The following is a 21,796-nucleotide window of genomic DNA, read 5'->3' on the forward strand; positions in this document are numbered from 1 at the left end:
TCGGTGAACTGTGAAGTCAGTGATGAATAGCAACGACGCTTTCACGTTAAACTAAATATTTGTTTGAATTCGTGTATTTTTCAGTGTAAATAAGTTCAGTGAGTTTGGAAAGTGTTCAAAACTTTGAAGAAAGTTAAATACCGTAAGTCCTTTTATTTTTTTACCCTTAATCTGAATCGCGCCATGATACGCCGCCCGCCATTCTTAGATCTTGTTTTGCCTGAAGATTATCCTTTTTGAACATTCCTTTAGTTAATAAAGGTTTAAATTATGGAAATCTTACCTAAATTTAATGTGTTTATAATATGTTACTTCATTATATTATCACGTACATTGTAAGGTTATATCACACAGCAATTACTTCTATCGCTTCTCCCATCAATTTATTTACTATCAATTTATAGACAAACAACGATTATCCAAAGTATTTTACGTAATCCAATATCCGTATAGGTTATAAACTAAAGTAAGCTACTTAAAATAGTGAATGGAGTTGATTTTTTTTTTAATAAGGCGCGCAAAAAACAAGGAAGTAATTTTGTCTTGCGATTTTATGACCATGACCTCGGCGACGGATTTCAGAGTATCTATTAATCTATTTTCGCGGTATGGACTATAGTGGGTTCGTGAGCAAATAACTAACTTAATATTTGATATGTTAAATATTAACTCAAGTTCTAGTTTTATTTCGAAGAGAACAATTATTTATCAATATCGTAAAAGTGTACATAAAAGAAAAATCAAATCAGGTCAGATTTTGAATAAATTTAAATTAAAAATAGTCTATACAGACAGAATGTTAATTATATCAGACCCTTCAAAATTAACTGAAGCGTAGCAATCACTGAGGCATCATTAATGTGTAGAACCACACATCCTGTGTACGCTATGAAATATAAAGCTTAATTTGCCTTATTCCTACATTACATCACTACATACTACATAGTAGGGATGCGCCGAATACCGAATATATATTCGGTATTCGGCATATTCGGCATCTTTTTCACTATTCGTATTCGGCCGAATTATTCGGTTTAGGTGCCGAATATATTCGGTATGAGTATTTCTACTTTCTTGGCTATAGAACTAAATAAATAACTTCATATTATGAATGATTTATGTCATACTATACACAAGTCAAAGAAATCCTATGAAGAATGTTTGAACCTAAGGTATTCATGGTGTAATCGTTAAGTGTGCACAGGCGATTATTCCGTAACTATAACAGATATCAAAAAACCTTAAACTGATATTGAAAGTACTATACCTAATGAGTAAAATGACAATAATAATTTTTAAAAAATAAAACGAGAAATATCCAAAAATGTTACATGAAACGCTCCCATACATTGTCCCATACAATGTTCGAGACGACATCCTCGATTTGGAATACCATTGTATTCCACATCGAGCTCTATTTACAGTCTCTAAATGAACTTTCATTAAAATTTGTGAAATAATTATAGCACAAAATCAAATAACAAAGCAAAACCTTTCATATTAAATGTTTGAAATAGTCATATTTCATACTAAATGTATGGGAGCGTTTCATGTAACATTTTTGGATATTTCTCGTTTTATTTTTAAAAAGTTATTATTGTCATTTAATCATTAGGTATAGTACTTTCAATATGAGTTAAAAGTTTTTTGATATCTGTAATAGTTATGGAATAATCGCCTGTGCACACTTAACGATTACACCCTGTATAAAATAAAACGATCATTACATTTCAAAGCAACGTTTATTTTGTAAATTTACACCAACATAATTTAATCATTTTTATTATTAGAACTTAGTCAGTATTTAATATTTATAATACTTTAAATCCTGAAGTCTGAAGACAATGCTTTTAGTCCCAATAGAAAATGACATTACGTCCGCTCATATTGCAAACACTAACTTAAAGTAAAAATATAAAATTTTTAAACAATTTAAAAATTTTAATATTTTGTGCGAAGTTTCAACACAACTGAGACGGCACGGAGTGCGCGGGCGATATACGCGGTTGGCGGGTGGTGGGGTACCTAAGGCTCGCTCGCCACCGAGCCGGCAGCTACTTGCGACCCGTTAGAATCGGTTTACGCATCAAAACACGTCAAAACATTGAACCGAATAATTCGGCCGAATATTCGGTTCGGTAAGGTTCTAGCCGAATAGTATTCGGTATTCGGTTATTCGGTGAAACCACTATTCGGCGCATCTCTACTACATAGTATAAAACAAAGTCGCTTTCTCTGTCTGTATGTCCCTTTGTATGCTTAAATCTTTAAAATGCCGCAGCGGATTTTGATACGGTTTCTTAAATAGATAGAGTGATTTTCGGCGAAGGGCTTAGTATGTAATTTATTAGGTTTCAGACAAAGTGGGCAAAGCTAGTCTACTATAGAATAGGAAGATTAACATTTTTTAAGTATTTCCTTAATTTTTGCAACCAGTAGATGTTATATATTCAAGATCAAGTAATGAATGATATTTTGAGATTCTTTACTTCTATGCAAAATATAAATTGGGCAAATAATGTCATGATGATTTTTGTCTACACTTTATTTGTGTTTGTACAATAAGGAAGGATCAACATTCTTTCAAATTATGATGACTAAATTACGTACATTTTTATGTTTTGAACTTCATACTATTACCCATGCTATTACTAATTTATTTGTTGCATAGAAAATAAGTTATTTATGATTCATACAAGTTTCTACTTAAATGATGTTTTCACATTGATGTAAAATAAGATATTCGCAACTCATAAATATTCTTACCGTTTTGTCCTAGGTAAATCTTAAGGTTCTTAGGTCAAATGCGCTTAAACACTATTTGTTATGTAAATATAGTCTTTTCACTTACTTGTGTTAATGCTAAACAGTGCTAATGTTAGTATTTGTAAATGTAAATAGATGTTTGGCCAAAGTAGGTATTTGTTTTTATATCATGTATTCATTATAACATTTTGTTTGACTATTACAAGATTTTTTTATAAATAAACAAACAAGCTTATTCCTAAACATGTGAAATACTTATAGAGGTGATTATCTCTGTTTTAATCAAGTTTTTTTATGAGTAGCAAGCCAAATTGCTATTAATTTTAGGGGTTTCTTATTTTAGCTTTACCATTTAACTGTGTTATTGAAGAAGAATAGTAAAATAGAAATATCTTAATTAACTAAACAGGTAGCGTTATAAAGATGATAAAAAAATTAATATGAAGTTAATATGAATAAAATTGTATTATAAACATACTAGCTTTCCGCCCGCGGCTTCACCCGCGTTTTCAAAGAAAAACCCGCATAGTTCCCGTTCCAGTGGGATTTCCAGGATAAAACCTATCCTATGTGTTAATAAAAGTTACCCTCTATACGTGTGCTAAATTTCGTTTTAATCGGTTCAGAAGTATTTGAGTGAAAGAGGAACAAACATAAATACCTACACATACACACATCAATCCTCACTAATATTAGTAAGACACAATTAAAATTCCTACATAACCATCCTCCGATAATGTTACCTTGACTTAATATCACGGTAGGGTAATTGCGCTGGTTTGCCGTCCAGCTTCTGTTTTCGTCCATTTGACTGACCTGCTACAATCACGTGCGTAAAACTTGAATACAAACCTACCTTCCCGCGCAAGTTTGCACTTTTTACGGTCCATAATGTTTAAGCAACAGTACTATCAACATTAAAATTTGATTTGACAAGAAGAGAGTTCAAAAAATTAACGTAAATGTGGCCGCTTCGCATACGTGCCTTGCAGATGTCATCGCGCGAGAGAAAAATTTGCCGGCGAGAAAAGTTCATGGTAAGGTAAATCACTGTTTTAGCTAGTTTACGTAATGTTTTTGGTACGTATGGTTATTTATAAGCATAATAAACGCAATTATAAGTGTTTATTATACATTTTTATAATACTCTTCGAAATATTAAGTGGACGGATATTAGGTTACCAAATTCTCAAAATATTTGGTTTTCGTCCAAGTGGACGGAAACTCAAACAGCTACGTGAATATTTGTTAGGGTCATTTTACTTTATCGGACCTTTAAAATACTGAATAGTTTCTCCCGAAGTGATCTTTATTGCTATTAGTTTAGTTTTTTTGGTTTCCGTCCACTGCTATGTCAGTGCTGCCAAAATAAAAAAATATTTAAAGAAGTGGACGAAAACTAAATTTAGCTTTAAATGTTTTAGTTTTCGTCCATGAATGAGTATTGGAGTATCCAAAAATTAAATATAGCCATTCTTTTGCATTACTTTTCGTCTATTTTTACGTATTGAAAAGTTTTCTATTCAGTATCTTCCTTATAAATAATTGGTGAGGGCCAGAGTGTTGTAGGTACCTAATATTGTCATTCATTCAGTCATGTATCATTCTCCTTATGTGAAGTAGAGTCAATTATTCGTAGCATAAATGGGGGTAGGTCAGACATAATACACCGTATTTTTCTTGATTATCATTCACTTGAGTATCATCTTTTATTCTAGGTCTGTTTTGCCAATGCAGTATTTTTTTATTATACTCACTCTTACTCAACGTATCCTCAGAAAGATCTTATTGTTTTTAGATGGCCTCGAAGGAGTCTAAGAAATCTAGAAAAAAAAGACGCTGCGTACACTGAAGATTCTGTAGCTAAAACTTATTATTATGGCTGTGTGTTTATAGTACGTTTCATTTGATAAACAAAGTATTAGAATGAAAATTTTTGTTGTTAGAATGAATATTTCTGTTTTTTGATGTTATTTCTTAGTCCTGTAATTATTACTTGTTTCATTTACATTGTAAGGAACGCATTCCTTTCTTTATTACGAATGATTATACAGTCATCAGTTCATCACTAACGCCTAGGTATAAGGACTGCCAAGTGCTACATAGATCTCAGTGTTGACTAGTTATATTGATTATTATTAGTAAAACCACAAGTAAAACTAAACCTGGGTAGTGAGAAATTGTAATGTTAATTAAATAAACGTATATATTTACCTGTAATTGATTTTAAACTTAATAGTTGACCTACCCTCCTTTTTCTACACGGTGGTCGAAAACTAGCTTACACTAGGACGAAAACCAGTTTTTTTGGACGAAAACTAGCATTTACCCTACTTTTGCAGAAAATAATTTAAATAAAAAGATACATCAAAATGATTTATTTTCCCTTAATATTATCTTAAAGAAGACTATATAAGGACTTAAAAAAAAAATTATATGTTTAAGGAAGGGTGCTCCAAAATATTTATTTCGTATCACAAAGTTGGCAACTCCTATAATTGGACGAAAACCAGCGCAATGACCCTATTATGTGCCAATAATCTTATCTAAAACATGTTTGACCTTGTGTCTTCCAAGTAAGAGGTATAAAATGTTGTTATAGTCAAAACAACCTGTCCGTAATGTTTCAGACCCTGTATTTAAGATAATCATGCACAATATATACAAATAAATAAAATGGAGTTCTGTAATTTACGAAATGTGTAAGAAAAATGAAATATTTCTATAAGATTTGTGGAAGAAATGTGCTTTTAGTAAGTTTGTGTTTACTAAAAAACTATAAAAGCAATGAATCAATCATCCTATATTCCGATTATAAACAGTAGGTATTTGCTTTATGAATAAACATTGCATATATTTATAAAGTAAACAATTAAATACAAATTTTTATTGAATTTATATTTTTTGGTTTTTATGGCATTCAAATGCTTTATAAATATAAATTTATAAAGAATAGAAAAAATTCGATCACGAGGCGGGACTCGAACCCGCATCCTTCGCGCCATTCCGGGGCGGATGCCTAACCAACTCAGCCACTCGTGACCCGTGTTCGAGTCCCGCCTCGTGATCGAATTTTTTCTATTCTTTATAAATTTATATTTACAAATTTTCAAACAATATTAATACTAAAGTGTTATTTGCAAGCTATGTGTACAAATACAATGGGTACATTGTGACAAGTGTTCCTTTGTTCAAATGCAAAACTAGGTAATGTAAAAATACAGCAGATTTTGTAGGGCTTCCACTTAATCATATCATGTATCGGAAAATATATTTTTAGCACAAAAAATTTGGCAAGTGTCACATTCCAAAGTATTTTTGTTGATTTTGAACTTATAGGTTCGTTCATTGTGCTTTCTAACTGTTGTGTGGTTATGTTAATTCATAGATTTGGTTTTATTTAAAACAGCTCATTGTTCATCATTTGTACATTACACAATCTGATTAACATTGTAATTATCCATTGCTTGCTTATTGATAAAGTGACAATTTTTTATTGATTTGATACTTCCATTGTTTACTATGTACTATTACTAGCTTTCCGCCCGCGGCTTCGCCCGCGTTTTCAGAGAAAACCCCGCATTGTTCCCTTTCCCGTGGGATTTCCGGGATAAAACCTATCCTATCTCTCAAGTTGGATTGAACTGCACATGGTGTGCGAATTTTATTATAATCGGTTAAGTGGTTTAGGAGTCCATTGAGGACAAACATTGTGACACGAGATTTATATATATTAAGATATATAAACACATTTTTACACGATATTCATGTGTATCTTTATTATTATCGGCTAGTAAACCAAATAGTAATTAGGTATTTAATATATAAAAAAAATCATTCAAGTACCAACTACAAAGTACATAGAAAACAATGTAAATGCTTAAGTAATATAGTACTATGTGGTATGTAGTACTAACCCGAATTTATTATAATACCAGTGTTTAGCGTGTATGCAGTATTTACGAATTCACAGCGCGCGTGTGGGCATCGTATTGCAATATAATTGAATGAGCTTCCTGTCTCATTTACACAATTGAGAATCGGTGACGTATCTGCCTTTGTAAAATGCTTTGAGCATGTGTCCAACCCTGTATCATGATGTCTTTATTTATTTATTTATTTTATTTTAGAATTTTAGTCTTTAAGCAGTATTATTTCCAGGAAAAATAACAGGCCCTCTATAGGTTGTCTACCGACATCACTTTTCTATATTGGAAATTATATTGCTATAAGACATCATAGTAGCCCTAATTTTGCAGTTTTTTTGCCGACGCTACCAAAAATGACACGAGTTTCAAATTGCGTATTTTTTTGCTGACTGTCGTTCTGCTCATATCGTATTACATATAATGTAACATCTAACCGTGGACTAAATAAAGGACATTTATTGTAATAAACCGGACAGGTACGAATTGTATTCGCGCTATAAGAGCATGCTTGGAACTGTCTTCCTTAACACAGGATTTTCCTAGCTAGGAAGACAGAGCCACACTGTAACTGTACTGTATTAATTTTTGTACTCAATAAAGATATTTTTATTTATTTATTTTATTTTATGCTAGTATTTAATTTTGGACAGTTTTTATGTGTCTTTGAACTTATTCAGAACATTTATAAAGACAAATAGACAAAGATTGGAGCTTCTATTTAGTAATTCAATTAGATTTATTTTCGATTCTTCATTTTAATTATCATTTGCATATCCAATTATAAATCACTAGTGGTCCGCCCCGGCTTCGCCCGTGGTACATATTTCGCAATAAAAGGTAGCCTATGTCCTTTCTCGGGTATCAAAATATCTCCATTCTCCATACCAAATTTCATACAAATTGGTTCAGTAGTTTTAAGGCGTGATTGAGTAACAGACAGACAGACAGACATACTTTCGCATTTATAATATTAGTATGGATAATTCGCTGAAGCGATACATTCAAACGTGCAGAAGTAATATATCATTATCTGTTAATAACCTTGTCTTTGTCTGTCAATAGTTGTTTGTCCTATATACCTACCCACACTCATCAACTTCTGAACAGGTGGGTAGGTATATCGTAAACAAGGCTTCAAATTACCAATCTCTTGATTTGTAATCTATACATATTAATATTTGTCACTGGTCAACCTACACGATTGTCTGTCTAGTTTTATCTATGGACATCATAGGTTGTTTTATATGGCTTCTAGTCTAGTCTAGGTAATAAAGTAGCACTATTACTTGGAAAAATTATCGCAATAAGTCCTCATATAATGAAACATAATGTTACATAGTTATTACGGACGTCTGCTAACACAATGCTCATAAAAAGCACCCTTTAAAAAAGCTATTTTTATTTTGACCGACAGATTTATGTTCATGCATTTTGGAAAATACATAGAGCGTTTAATAATAACACATAGCTTACGGTAACAAGTGCGTACATATAAATTATTATGTATTTATAATAGGCACGTGGATCTTAAATTAGCATGCAGGTACACAATTGCATTATTATTAATGTTATGCAAGCTAATGGTTCAACGACTTGTTGAATCATGGCGTACGGCCAGAGATAAAAGATTTATCTCGATAGGACTCTGTAGACAGAGCTGAGTGCGTCGCGGTCGCCTCTTGAATACCTTGAGTGTATAGGTAATATTATGATGTATGGTTAGTGATATTGCTTGTTGTGTTATTGCGGCATTAGGAACTCTAACGCAGGGCTCTCGAAAGATTACATACTTATGTTGGCGCTTATATATTTATCTAGCACTATTTATATTTTATTAAAATATTTATATAGCTTATATATTTATTTATTATAGGGTGCATTTCCACAATGGATGTGTATGTGGATGCGTAGCGAGGGATGTGTTTGCTTCAATCCTCATTTGAAAAATAATACATTCTTGCCTACTGAATGAAGATAATAAAATAACAAAACCTTAAGAAACTCGAATTAAACATAAATGAAATGCACTGAGATTTATTTTTCTATTAAAATGCCAAACAAAAACAGTATTCCGCTATCTTTATATATAAAAATGAATCGTAAAATGTGTTGGTAAGCGCATAACTCGAGAACGGCTGAACCGATTTCGATAATTATTTTTTTATTATATTCCTTGAAGTACGAGGATGGTTCTTATGTAGAGAAAACGTAAACATGTACCACGGGCGAAGCCGGGGCGGACCGCTAGTCTTTTTTATAATATCTTGATTCAACTTTTTTGTACTCAATATGCAAAACATGTTCTAATGACCGATAGAATACTAGTTCGTCTAGTTCGATGATTTTTTTAGAAGTCTAGACTTCTATTGTACGAGACTATTTTATATTTAGGTTATTAAATCAATAAAGATTTTTTACGTGTTATATTTAAAATATATACCTAGGTAGTTTTTAAAATCAAAGATTGAATATTAGCGTTGTTTACCTTACTATAAAAACATTGCGTTATATAAAATTGCATTTTTTAAATTACCTTCCTTACCTTGTTTAAGTAAAACAACAAACAGCTAGTATTTTATATATTTTTAATACTCTGGCACGATTGTAGTTTTTACAATAATCGAGGTCGTAATAATAAAATGTTCAGTGTATATTTAAAAAGGTGCATCTTCTGGGTTATGTAAAGACGTTGATACCGTATATGATCATATTACATATTATAACAATTCGATCAAATATCTAGGACACAGCTTATTTGCTAGAGATAACAAAATGTTAGTTACCGCACCTAGATTCAGCAATGATAAATTCGAATGTGTTTTGGAATTGAGATTTTCAATGTTTGAAAGAGTTATAATAGTAGATGCACCTTGTTGTGTTTATTTACTATTTTAGTTTTTAACAACGACCTTTTGGTGATAAAGTTATTTTTTTAGCAAATTGTAGTAGGTGAACGTGACTTACCTCCTACCTAAGGTTTTTTACACAGTCTGTTATAATCAAAAACAAAAATTAATGTGGGTCAAAAACACGATTTCAAAATCTTTTTCAACTATAAATATGCGCAATTACTGCGTATGTTTAACAATGAACCATTAACATCAATGAAAATTGATTGAAAAGCTAATAAATAAAATTACGTTTATGTACCTATTGCATGAATAAAACATACATTCAACTATAACATAATTTGACGTACATATTCCTAAATGTTTCTCCCATTTTCGCTAAAAGCATGTTTATTTATACACAGTAAATGTACACAGAAAGTCGTGCAAACAAGCCCATAGAATAGTTTTCTAGTAAAAGCACAATATGTTATTTTCGTTCTGTCGCGGTCGCCGACAAGTGTTCTGTGTTACCACGTGGTGTTTGACGAGAGACACGCGCTTTCGACAGGTTTGATTTGCTCTGTTGACAGGGTGACGGTTGATTTGGGAAAGCTTTTCGCATTTATGGGTTGTTTTTCTGGTGATTGTGATAAAAGGTCTGTAGAGAAGGTAATTTTGGAAGGAATTCTGGAGTTGAGTATTGAGCTTGATCAGTTTGGTGTTGACAGTTGATATCCATAACACATACTAAGTACCTATTATGAACGAAAGAAATACATTTACTATGGATGTTTAAAATCTTAGATTTGAAAATAATATCTAGAAAGCTCTTAACACGTTCCGCATCTGTTCATAATGTTAATAGCTGCGGCCCTTCGACAAAAGTGGCGCGGGAGTGGTTGGCGTGTGGTGCAAGTGAGAAAATAAAGCGGGTAGGTGATTTTAACATATTGTTGAAGTTCGATGTCTTGGCCCAATATGAAGTTGATTAAGATTATATGTCATTTTGATTTATTAGTGAAAATTTATGCTTCGAATAGAATCTTTATATTTATTAATGGTGTATGTGCATAAAATGAAGCTTTATAGCTATTAGCTTAATAAAATTCGACCATGAAATGAAATCGAATGAAACTTTCCAGGGTTATGGACATTATATAGAATTGATTTTATGTTTTACAGAAACAACTGTTCGCATTGTGCAAGAAAAAAAGTTGTATATTCAACTACATAGGTAGTTACCAAACCTTTATCCGAAAAATTTTGATCACCGCTTTCTGATGCGTTCTAAACTAAACTAAACGCATCAAGTTTTAGTACATTTTTATATGCACAAGCTTCCCCCACCACGCTACTTTTTAGCCAAGAAGTTTGCCGGGCACTATACAAACATACACATACATTCATGTAAAATAATCTGCATAAATTAGGATCCACGTGCACAGTAGTTAGTAGACATCACACAGCAACGCTTGTGGCTTACACCACACATAGTTTATTATTGTGTGCGTGCGCGCGGTCGTTCACCCCGTCAGCATTATTAGTGTGCTGATAAACTAAGATTCGTTACTGGAGGCCGTTTTTATAACCATTTCAATATCAAGGTGAGGTCTATGGAGCTGTTATGAATGTAGATTATATCTTTGGTGTTGTTCTTTGTTGTTTAGATTTTAACTTTTTAAGTTTTTTTTGTTTATGACAACTTGTGACATAACCGACACGCACTTGGTCAATAAAATTTAATTCAGAAATTCTTCATAACTTTTTTAAGAAGTCTGTAAATTTCCTTTCCATATAGGGACACGGTAACTCTGTATATTATAGGTACATACATTCAGTTAAACAACTATTTTTTTTTTCGATTTGGAAGATTTGAGATCATTTAAGTGTCATTAGGAAGTCGGTGGATAAATTAGTTTAACCCAATTACTGTGGGCAATGCCCAAAGAAAATTATACATTATGATTATAATAGTCTTCACTTATTTACACTTCTTTTATTTCATATGTAAACTAACTTCGTGTTTTTGTTTCCTACCAAGTTGTGACTTGAAAGTAAAAATGATTGAGAATAGAATATTGATAAAATTCATGAATGATTAAATATTAATAAGCAATTTTTTATTTCATTTAATAAGTTAAAATAATCGTAAGTTAGAAATAGTTCATACAAAATCAAGTTCCGCGTCGATTTTCAAATATTTCTTTAGATAAAATAGAAAAACAAAGGTTCGAACTTTGAAGGTCACACATCACAGGATGTAATGAAGTATGTGGTTCATTGTTTTTTGTTCCACTTAATTTGAGAGGCAGCTGTGACTCTACTCAATTTACAGTGAAAATTCCTGTTATGAAAGGGGAATTTGAACCAATGAGTTTTTGAATGTAAAGAATAGGCAGTATTGTTTTATTAAATAATTTGGTTTCGAGTAGGTAATTGAAAATATTTATTAAATATGATATTTTTACCGTTTGCTGTCGATTTTTACATAACTTAATAACATAACTACAAAAATTTAGTCAAAAATCAAAAGTGTATGCTACATCTTCATCATTTCAGTATTTATTTTTTTCAACATTTTTTAGTTTTGTGTTTCAAATGATATAATGAAGGACTTATTAATTGGGCCTTATGTCTCATCAAGTCATCAGTTACGAATTACGATACGAAGTTGAAATACAAACTGCTGAAGATGATTAAAAGGTCGTTATCGTTTGACGTTTTAAAAATATATTTTTATCGTCTAACTCTCGTGCAACGCTGTTTATAAACTACTGACTAGTATCCACGTGGGAAATAAGTTTGGATTGATGTATTATGTCATGTTAAAACGAAGGTAGCTGCTATAATCAACATAGATGATCAAGCTAATGTTTCTAGTTGAAAATATGTTATTCCTAACGCATCTACAGCATTAGGACTAAATGTTGTGTTGTTATTAAGATTTACTGATTGCTTGTTATGATACGAGTCACATATTGCGAGAATATCTATCTCGTTATATGGTCACGTAAGATTGCAAAGCAGGGAACTGTTTAAATAACAAAGGGACACAAATAATCTTGGACTGTGCAAACTTTCTTTATCTTTATACAATATTTCTAAACATTATTCCAACCACCAGAATCCCAATATTTTGCAGTAATAGGCAGGAAACCTTAATAAATAAGTGCAAATTTCAGCCACACCTGCCACGCTAATTGTAATTATTTAAACATTTTGATAGAGTACGTTTTGCCTAAATCTAATTTCTCTTTTGCAGATAAGCCATGAGTCAAAAAGTGACGCGAAAAGGGCCGATAGCAGAAGATAAGGAAAAGGTAAGAAAATATATGTAATTATTTAAACTGTAGCACTTATGTTCCAATCTTATTATAGACATCAGTAGTCACTAGTCCTATATGAACTATTTAGCGCTGATAGCGCACTTTATCGTCAATTGGCATCCCATTTGAAGATGATTCATCTTTTTCATATATTTATTAGATATCCAATAAGAGATGAAAGTCAATATCATTTTTAAATCCTCACTGAAATTAATTTACCAATATAATTTTTCAGAGGCATGCAGATAGTCCGGTTAAGGATATGAAAAAGAAAATGGCTGCAAATGCAGAAAAAGAGAAACAGACAACGGAAAAGGAGAAATTCGCTGAAAAAGCCGCCGCAAATGACAAACAGATAGAGAAAGCTTCAGAAAAGACTGACAAAACGGTAAAGAAAGATGCAGCTGCAGATAAAAGTGACAAAAAAGATAAGCCCGCTGAGAAAATCGCAGAGAAGACCCCAGATAAAAAAGCAGACAAAGCAGAAAAGAAGGAAAAAAGCGTAGAAAAGGTAGTTGAAAAAAAAGATAAGCCCACAGAAAAGAAAGAAGCAGTAGTAGCTCCTACGGAGAAACCTAATGAGGAGAGCAAAGAAAACGGCAAGGTGAGTTTAATTTACATTTATCACTGACCAAATATGAATTAATTGACGTGTGATGAATGATGATGATGTTATTGTTTATTTACCTTATTTTCGTATCTAGGCGACATCAATTTTATTTTAGATGGGAATAAAAAACCTTATTATCGAACTATGCGGTCGTATGTGTTGTATACATTCGATGCGCAGGATAAAAATTAAGTGCAATTTATGTTTGTTTATGGAAATGACTGTTTTTTATCGAATCTAGACCCACCATACCTTGTTTTCTTTTAATAACTCAGGCCCCGGAACCACAGACACAATAGAAAATCTATTGTGTCTGGGACCGATCGGGCCGCTTGGGGCTCAATGGGTTAAGGAATAAAGTGTTTTAGCAATTTTTGTATGATTTTACACTGCACCGAATGCAGGCCGACACGTCGGACAGCCGCAAGAAGGACACGCCGGCGAAGGCGGCGAAACAGAACGGCGCGCGGCACAACGGCGACGCGGACGGCGCGACGGTGAGTTCGGACGACGACGACGGGCTCTACCCGGAGCTCGCGTACGAGGACTCGGACATGGAGTGCTTCGAGCCCAACACGCCGGACGGGCCCAGCCGGAGCTACACACGGCGATCGCAGGTGCGTTGTACAGTGGAATAGTGTCACAGTATAAATATGGAGCAGTACGGAAACAAACTGAAAACTGCTACGTTCTACGAGAAACTACTACGTTCAAATAAAGCTTGGTTACGCTGTGTAATACCTCCTGGGATAACAGCAACGTTACACAAAGTAAAACTACCTGCAAATGCAAGCGAAACTCTGATCTAAATATTTATTTTCAAGATTATTTGTTCGTAATAGGGTGGTCTTTCTTTTAAAACGGCTTTGATACCAGGTCAGGACTGTTGATTTTTTTTTGGTTGCCATACTGTTACATATTTATACTGTGGTAGTGGAGTCTAGTGTGAGCATGTGCGGGCTATAGCAGGACAGGTTGGTACAGCTGTGTATGTGTGTGTTATTATTGTGCAGAGCAAATTGGTGACAATGCAGACACTAGAATTGGAACACAGACTGGTAAATATCGGCATGACAAAGTGTAGTCTGACGTTGAAAATGCTTAGGGGGCGTCCATAAATTACGTGAGGTGTTTTTTTTTTCTTCAATTTTTGATTTTCAAAAAAAAATTGCGTAATATTTTCCGAGACCCCCTTCTCCCCAACGTAAGATTAGATGAGATTTGACAAAACACCTCTCCCCCTAAAACAGCTCACGTTATTTATGAACGCCCCCTTATGCATGGGTATTGGTCCCTGATTCAAGGAAATGTGACTAACGCTACATTCAGAAAAGGTGAGGTATCCTAATATTTGTGGAGCTTTATTAAACCATTCTAGATTAAAACTAAACAGTATCTGTGTACTGCTCCGAATTTCCCGGCAGCAGTTAAAGGTAAGCTGTTGTGTGAATTTTATTTTCATGTTATGGTAAAGGGAAATCTAACTTCATAGTGTCAAAATTTTTGTTTAATAATAATTTTGAATAGCTATTTGGCAAGTGGTTTAATGTGTACTAGAATGTATCTTTGATTTATTTGAATTCTATGTTGTGTGTTTGTGTTTGTTCGTGTGTAAGTTTGCACGTTATATTGACATTAACTATTCTAAATTCATAAAAAGTATTACATTGAATTTGTAACATAAATTATTTATCGGCAATAAGAGAACATATACTATTGGAACAGTCCAAATATATAAAACAATAAGAAGTTATAACTCCAATTCCAAATAAATATAATACATTTAAACACTAAAAAATAATATAAAATGAATACTAAAGGTGAAAGCGAGTCGCACGCCAGAAACTCCACGACCGGCGTCCGAGAAGCAAGCGGACAAGGACTATGTGCCTGATGATGTGAGTAAATATCCTGTTTTAATATTAATTGATATAATTTTTTGTGTTTGTATGTTGGTTACTCGGAAAGTGCTGAGTGTATATGTTTTTCTTGCAAGAACATAATCACATATTATGCATTTTCATTGCAATATGGTTTCAAATAAAAATTTCGTTTAAAAAAAGGGCATATAAATTTCTTAAAGGCCGGCAACACATTCGCGGTGCCCCTGACAACGCGAATGCTTATGGGTGGCGGCCATCACTTTCCATCAGGTGACACGCCTGCTCGCTTGCCCGCGTTAAGTATAAAAAAAGAGTTGTTAAAATATGTATGATATCATTAATACTTGCAGCCATATTGTAGAAAATATTTGATATAATATCCTCGTCAAAGCATAGTATTAAAAAATCATAATTCAGTCATAACATCTTTGGAAAAAAAAACGATTAAAATATTAAAATTTCCAGTCGAAAGAGTCGAAACTGCTCAAGCTGAAAGACGACGCGCCGTCCGATCGCAAGTTACGCTCGTCCGATTCGCCGAAACCGCAAGACAAGAGAGAGAAGGCAGATGGCGTTAAACCGAGAGAGAAAGAGACGGAAGATGGTAACGATACCAAGGCGGAGGAGAAATTGGACGTCGAAGTCACCATTGAGGTGGAAACTGAAGGTTAGTGTTTTTATGTTGTTGGAGGGTAGTTTTAGATTTGTATTGAGGGTAGTTTCAATTGTGTGTTTGTGGGTAGTTTGAATTTTGTGATTGAGGGTAGTTTCAAAATGTTTCTAAATGCGGGTAGTTTTAAATATTAAGTTTTGAGCTTAGTTTCATAATGTTCTTGTTTGTGGGTTGTTTTGAAAGTTTTATAATTGCGGGTAGTTTTAGACAGAAAGATTTTAGAAACATTAGTTTGAGTATAACAAATTCTTACGACAATGTTTATGTGATTCTTAATTCTTAATTACTACTTTCTACCACATATTTATATGATTGACGGATTTCCCAAGGTGAGTATAATAAACAATATGGACTTAGCAACTGATTTACATAATATTAATTGAAAATTTTAGTCAAATAAAATATGACCGTGCGTGCGAAACACTCATGGGAAAATCTCACTCTAACGCCGTTAGTACTTGCGAAATATCTGCGGAACGTTAGTACACAGCAATGTTTTCGCAACTTTTTCGCAATGCGTCTGTGTAATGGCCATTTCGCAGTTCCTTGCGAAACAATACTGACAAGGACGCAACTATTTCATCTATCTATGTGCTAGAGTGAGACATATCATATGCGAAAACCTGCCATACTACTGACAGATTTTTCGTTGTTTCGCTGCCGCACGCGAATGTGTCGGTGTACTAACGGCGTTAATATATGTTGTCTGTGCGACGATGTCTGTAGTGAGTGACGCGAACTCATTTGTCAATGTTTGAGCTCGTATAAGTTGAATAGCTGGTTTAATTTTGATGTAAAAATAAATAAAAACCCCTATTTCTTACATGAATCCTCCCCCTTATAAGAATAATAAGCATAAGCTATAAGTTTGTGTGTGTGCACGATGTGACGTTGTGTGTATGCAGATGCAGTTGAATTATGCGCACTCGTTGAATTATAACCGGTTTCTTTCTAATTCCCATACATTATATACAAAAAATTCTCCCTTTTCTACCATGAAATATATAAAAAATAGCACAAAAAGTGAGTGTGTGTGCACGATGTGACGATGTGTGTAGTGTGACGTTGTGTGTGCGCAGACGCAGAGGCCCGCAAGCCGGACACCAACTACAGCAAGTCGCGCGTCAAAGTGTCGCCCTACAGACGCTCGCGAGTGCACGCGGATAACACGCAGACATCCATCGTGGCTAACTATACGGGTGAGTTTGGGTTGAGCGTGAAAATAGTTTAATATGTGTTTGTTGAATGCCAATAGAATAGGTATAATGTTAAAAAGTACATTTGTATTTATATTTTTTTGGTTTTTATGGCATTCAAATGCTTTATAAATTTATAAAGAATAGAAAAAATTCGATCACGAGGCGGGACTCGAACCCGCATCCTTCGCGCCATTCCGGGGCGGATGCCTAACCAACTCAGCCACTCGTGACCCGCCTGAGTAATCGAATTTATTCTATCCTTTCAGTTTTGTGTCTTAAGGGACACACCGCGCGCCATCTATTGAGATGATTTAACAACCATCTCAACCAATATGAAGCACTTTTCAGTGAATACAATATTGTAACGATGGAACACGACCTTTTCTTGAATTACACGTCCTTAAGACACATAAAACTGAAAGAATAGAATAAATTCGATTGCTCAGGCGGGTCACGAGTGGCTGAGTTGGTTAGGCATCTGCCCCGGAATGGCGCGAAGGATGCGGGTTCGAGTCCCGCCTCGTGATCGAATTTTTTCTATTCTTTATAAATTTATATAAGTACATTTGTGATAAGAAAAACAACATAGTGTGGCCATTTCATTTATAAGTGATCTCCTCCAAGTAAGCAAATTGTATATGTGTAACAGCTTGCTAAATGTAAATTGACCGTATATGCAAGACAAAAACTTGTAAAATTATATGCAATGTGTATTAAAATTATGTAATATTATTTATATTTTGCCATTACTAAAAATAGTTATAAAAAAATGATAGATTTCCTGTCTGTCTGATCTATAATTTGTCCTTGTTCCAACTGAAGCAATTTTCCGGATAGATATATTTTGAATTCTTAACACACGTTACAATGTATTTCTTATGGATCACGCAGGCAACAACACAACAATGGAGATGGACTTGACAGAAACGTCGATAGTATCCGAAGAGCCCTCCTCAGTTGAGAGTCCCTACCTCAGTGGGCTACGCAGCATCCGCGGAAGAAGATCTTACAAGCATCTCGGCGAGTTCTCGAGACGCACACCGTTAGACTCGAGCCTGAGATATAACACTAGTGTTAATACGAGCGCTATGAGTGCGAATGGTAAGATTGATAATACAATACATAATATTGCCATCAACATACACATCAACATCATTAACAACTGCAAAAGATACGCTTATAACACTAACAATAGCATTAGCAACACATATGCCACTAACACTAGCCCAACGAACACTAAAACAGCTTACAACAATATTGCCAACACTGCTAACATCAACACTATAAACACTTACACGAACACAACCAAAACAACAAATGACAGGACAAACAACATACAGTTTAAAACTTAGGTTATATTCAAATCGCCGTCTATACGAAATTAGTGAATTACAGTAGTTTTCAATTTTTACAACGCAATCTTCTTATTTTAGTGCAAACAATCTGCTAATTCATTAACATTCCTATATTTTCATACGTAATATTTCTCACAGAGCAATCGTCCCGTCCCACGGGCACAGTAGTAGGCCGCAAGCGCAAGCCGGAGCCCGAGGGCCCCACCTCCGGGCCCGAAGACCCCACAGGGCCCGGGGCCCGCGGGGACTGCACACACATGGACGCGGAGGGCCGCAGCAAGAGGGCGCGACTGTTGGACCGGCTCGGGGGACTCGCCAGACCCTTCCGGTTCAGCGCCGAGCGGGTTTGTGTGGAGACTACCGCTGAGGTGAGAAAAGCTTTATTTATTTATTTATTACTAGCTCTCCGCCCGCGGCTTCGCCCGCTTTGTCTACAACTTAATGGTAAATGTTAAAAATATGTAATGAAGATTAAATATTATTTCGTAAAAGAGATACTTTAACTAGATTTCTACATAATACACGCAAAATTATTTACTATGGAAAGACACCAGAAAAAATCCAACCAGTTGGTATGTAGTCGTATACTGTATATGTTGAGTAAATAAGAACAAATGACTCGGGGGACTCGCTAGACGATTCCGATTTTGCGCGGAGCGAGTTTCAAACTCAAACTCAAACATTCATTTATTCAATTAGACTACTATTTAGTAGCACTTTCGAATCGTCATTACATAAGTATTTTTAACATTTACCACCGATTCGGAAAGCAGTATCTATGGAGAAGAATCGGCAAGAAACTCCATAGTTGCTCTTTTAAAATCATGTCAATATTACATAATAGGTATGTAACTTATATCTAACTTATACATAATAGATCATAATATGCCAAAGAACTGAAGTTTGTGTGGAGAGTACCGCTGAGGTTAATATATTCATTTATCATTATATCAAAGATAGAAGAAGAAGATCTACAATGTATAAATAAAAACGTAAAAGCTTCCTTAACGAAAACAAGCGTGGTTCAGAGAAATATGTCGCTACAAGAGTTTGTGTTTATTAAAACTAGATTTATAAAATTATCATCCATACTAATATTATGAATGCGAATGTAACTCTGTCTGTCTGTCTGTTACTCAATCACGGCTTAACTACTGAACCAATTTGCATGAAATTTGGTATAGAGATATTTTGATACCTGAGAAAGGACAAAGGCTACTTTCTACCTCGGAACATAGGATAAGTTTTATCCCGGAAATCCCACGGGAACGGGAACTATGCGATTTTTTCTTTGACTACACGGGCGAAGCCGCGGGCGGAAAGCTAGTAATATATAAATTAATCGACGAGTTGACTGACTCACTGGACTGTTATAAAATTAAAAAATTGCAATTTCTTTTAAGTTCATCGAAAGAAATCACAATTTAAGCAAGAAACAGAACTTTATTATATTTTCTGTTTCTGCATAATAAAAAAATGTTTTTTTCACATTACAGATAGTGGGCATAAACACAGATCTGCCGCTAACCGCTCCCGTCGCAACGGCTGATCCGGAAGCGATAAAACAAGTCACTACAACACCCATACATACACGCCTCACGCAACAGCCGAGGGACAAACGGTGTTCTATTATGTGAGTGTTTTATAATAATATGATTTTATTACCTTCACCTGTATGTTTGTATGTAATCACTTTGCCCATAGTAAACGGACGGATTCAAAATACTTACACTTACTACTTTTGACACTACAAAATCAGTGTTTTTAAGTTTTTTTTTTAAGTAAGTATATTAATTACTAGCTGTGCCCCGCGGTTTCAACAGCATTGCTCCACTCCTGTTGGTCTTAGCGTGATGAAATATAGCCTAGCTTTCCTCGATAAACGGGCTATCTAACACCGAAAGAATTTTTCAAATCGGACCAGCAGTTCCTGAGATTAGCGCGTTCAAACAAACAAACTCTTCAGCTTTATAATATTAGCATAAATTAAAGGCATTCTTATAATTTATTTTTCATAACAAAACTATATTTTACAAGTTATGTTTTCGTACATTCACAGGTAACGACAATGTAACGAAGGTAAGCGGAGGAATATATTTGCCTTATATTCGTAGTGTCACAATGTGTCGAATATGTGAATTGTTGTGAGCAATAGTGAGGAATTGTTGTTTTTAACGGATTTAAATCGAGTTTTATTGCAAACACTTGTGTGAAAATGTCATTACATGAGCAAAGTTCTATAAACTTCCATTATTAGAAAATTTAATAGGAACTTTTCTAAATAGAAAGATTGAACTCTTTTGCGTCTCGCGCTCTGACTTAACAAACAACTAAGCGATAGAAAGAGACAAAAATATATTAACAGTTGTCACAAAAACATAGTTTTAATTATGATAATGAATAAAACTTTTATAAAAGAGTTTTATAAAGCGACTTTTTTGTTTCCATGTATTTTTTTAAACAAGAAGAATTTCATTAATTTATATGAAAAATTTGCATAGTAAATCTCGATTTAAATCCGTCATTTATGAATCGTGTAAAATATTTTGATCATAATATTATGTATTTTCAATCAAAAATGTATTTACAATTTTTGCCCCCGTTTTCAAAAGGGGATAACTTTAATGATTTGTGTATTGTCATCTTTATTGTGAAAATTATGTATTTTTAAATGTAACGGTTAGATGCATTAATAAACGCGAAAAAAAGCAATTCAAAGGATACGATAAATCGTCGTATTCTTAAAATTAAAACCATAATAGTGCATTTAACTGCTTGACATTGAAAACTGTGCTTTATTTCGTGTGAATAAGATATATAATGCGTAATTGTGTGTTATCCAGATTATGGAATACATATGAACAATATTTATATATCGGATTGTTAAAATGATTATAAAAATACTGGTTCCAGACTAAAAAATTGTCGTTTATTCAAAACCACACGATAAATTGTCGTTGAATGTAAATGCTACGACCAAATGTCGTTTGAACTATGATGGAAACAGTTTAATAGTTTTTCAAAAATGTACGATGAATTATCGTTGGGTGTAAATGCTACATTTTGTGAATTGTACCAAAAATATGACATTTTGTAGCGTTTTTTATAGCATCCGACAAAATGTCGTCGCCCTTTAAATGTACAACGGTACGATGTTTTAAACGTGGACGTATTGTAAGTTTTATCCATCGACTTTTTTCAATACATATAATGGGAATTTGTTT

The 21,796-nt window shown here is 33.9% G+C and overlaps 1 protein-coding gene across 2 annotated transcripts; it reads left to right on the top strand.

Moving 5' to 3' along the window:
* On the top strand, positions 1-21,473 carry LOC123702876 (late embryogenesis abundant protein ECP63-like). Of its 2 annotated transcripts, none has more exons than XM_045650710.1 (11): positions 1-142; positions 12,789-12,846; positions 13,088-13,456; positions 13,867-14,079; positions 15,283-15,360; positions 15,811-16,012; positions 17,098-17,217; positions 18,109-18,318; positions 18,711-18,940; positions 20,069-20,205; positions 20,632-21,473. In XM_045650710.1, exons 2-11 carry the CDS (start codon positions 12,796-12,798, stop codon positions 20,633-20,635), a joined length of 1,614 nt encoding a protein of 537 aa, XP_045506666.1. In that variant the 5' UTR covers positions 1-142; positions 12,789-12,795; the 3' UTR covers positions 20,636-21,473. The 2 variants fall into 2 exon arrangements, with proteins under 2 accessions (XP_045506666.1, XP_045506667.1); XM_045650711.1 differs by having other exon boundaries at positions 13,867-13,959.
* The last annotated feature ends 323 nt before the right edge of the window (positions 21,474-21,796 follow it).

This window comes from Colias croceus, chromosome 24 (assembly GCF_905220415.1).
Source record: "Colias croceus chromosome 24, ilColCroc2.1".
Classification (NCBI taxonomy): domain Eukaryota; kingdom Metazoa; phylum Arthropoda; class Insecta; order Lepidoptera; family Pieridae; genus Colias; species Colias croceus.

What these genes read in the sequence shown, in the direction of transcription:
- LOC123702876 (XM_045650710.1), top strand. Translation starts at nt 12,796, where the DNA reads ATGAGTCAAAAAGTGACGCGAAAAGGGCCGATAGCAGAAGATAAGGAA. An exon ending in AGAGCAAAGAAAACGGCAAG is followed by an intron (nt 13,457 to 13,866) that starts GTGAGTTTAATT and finishes CACCGAATGCAG; the next exon opens with GCCGACACGTCGGACAGCCG. An exon ending in CATCGTGGCTAACTATACGG is followed by an intron (nt 17,218 to 18,108) that starts GTGAGTTTGGGT and finishes TGGATCACGCAG; the next exon opens with GCAACAACACAACAATGGAG.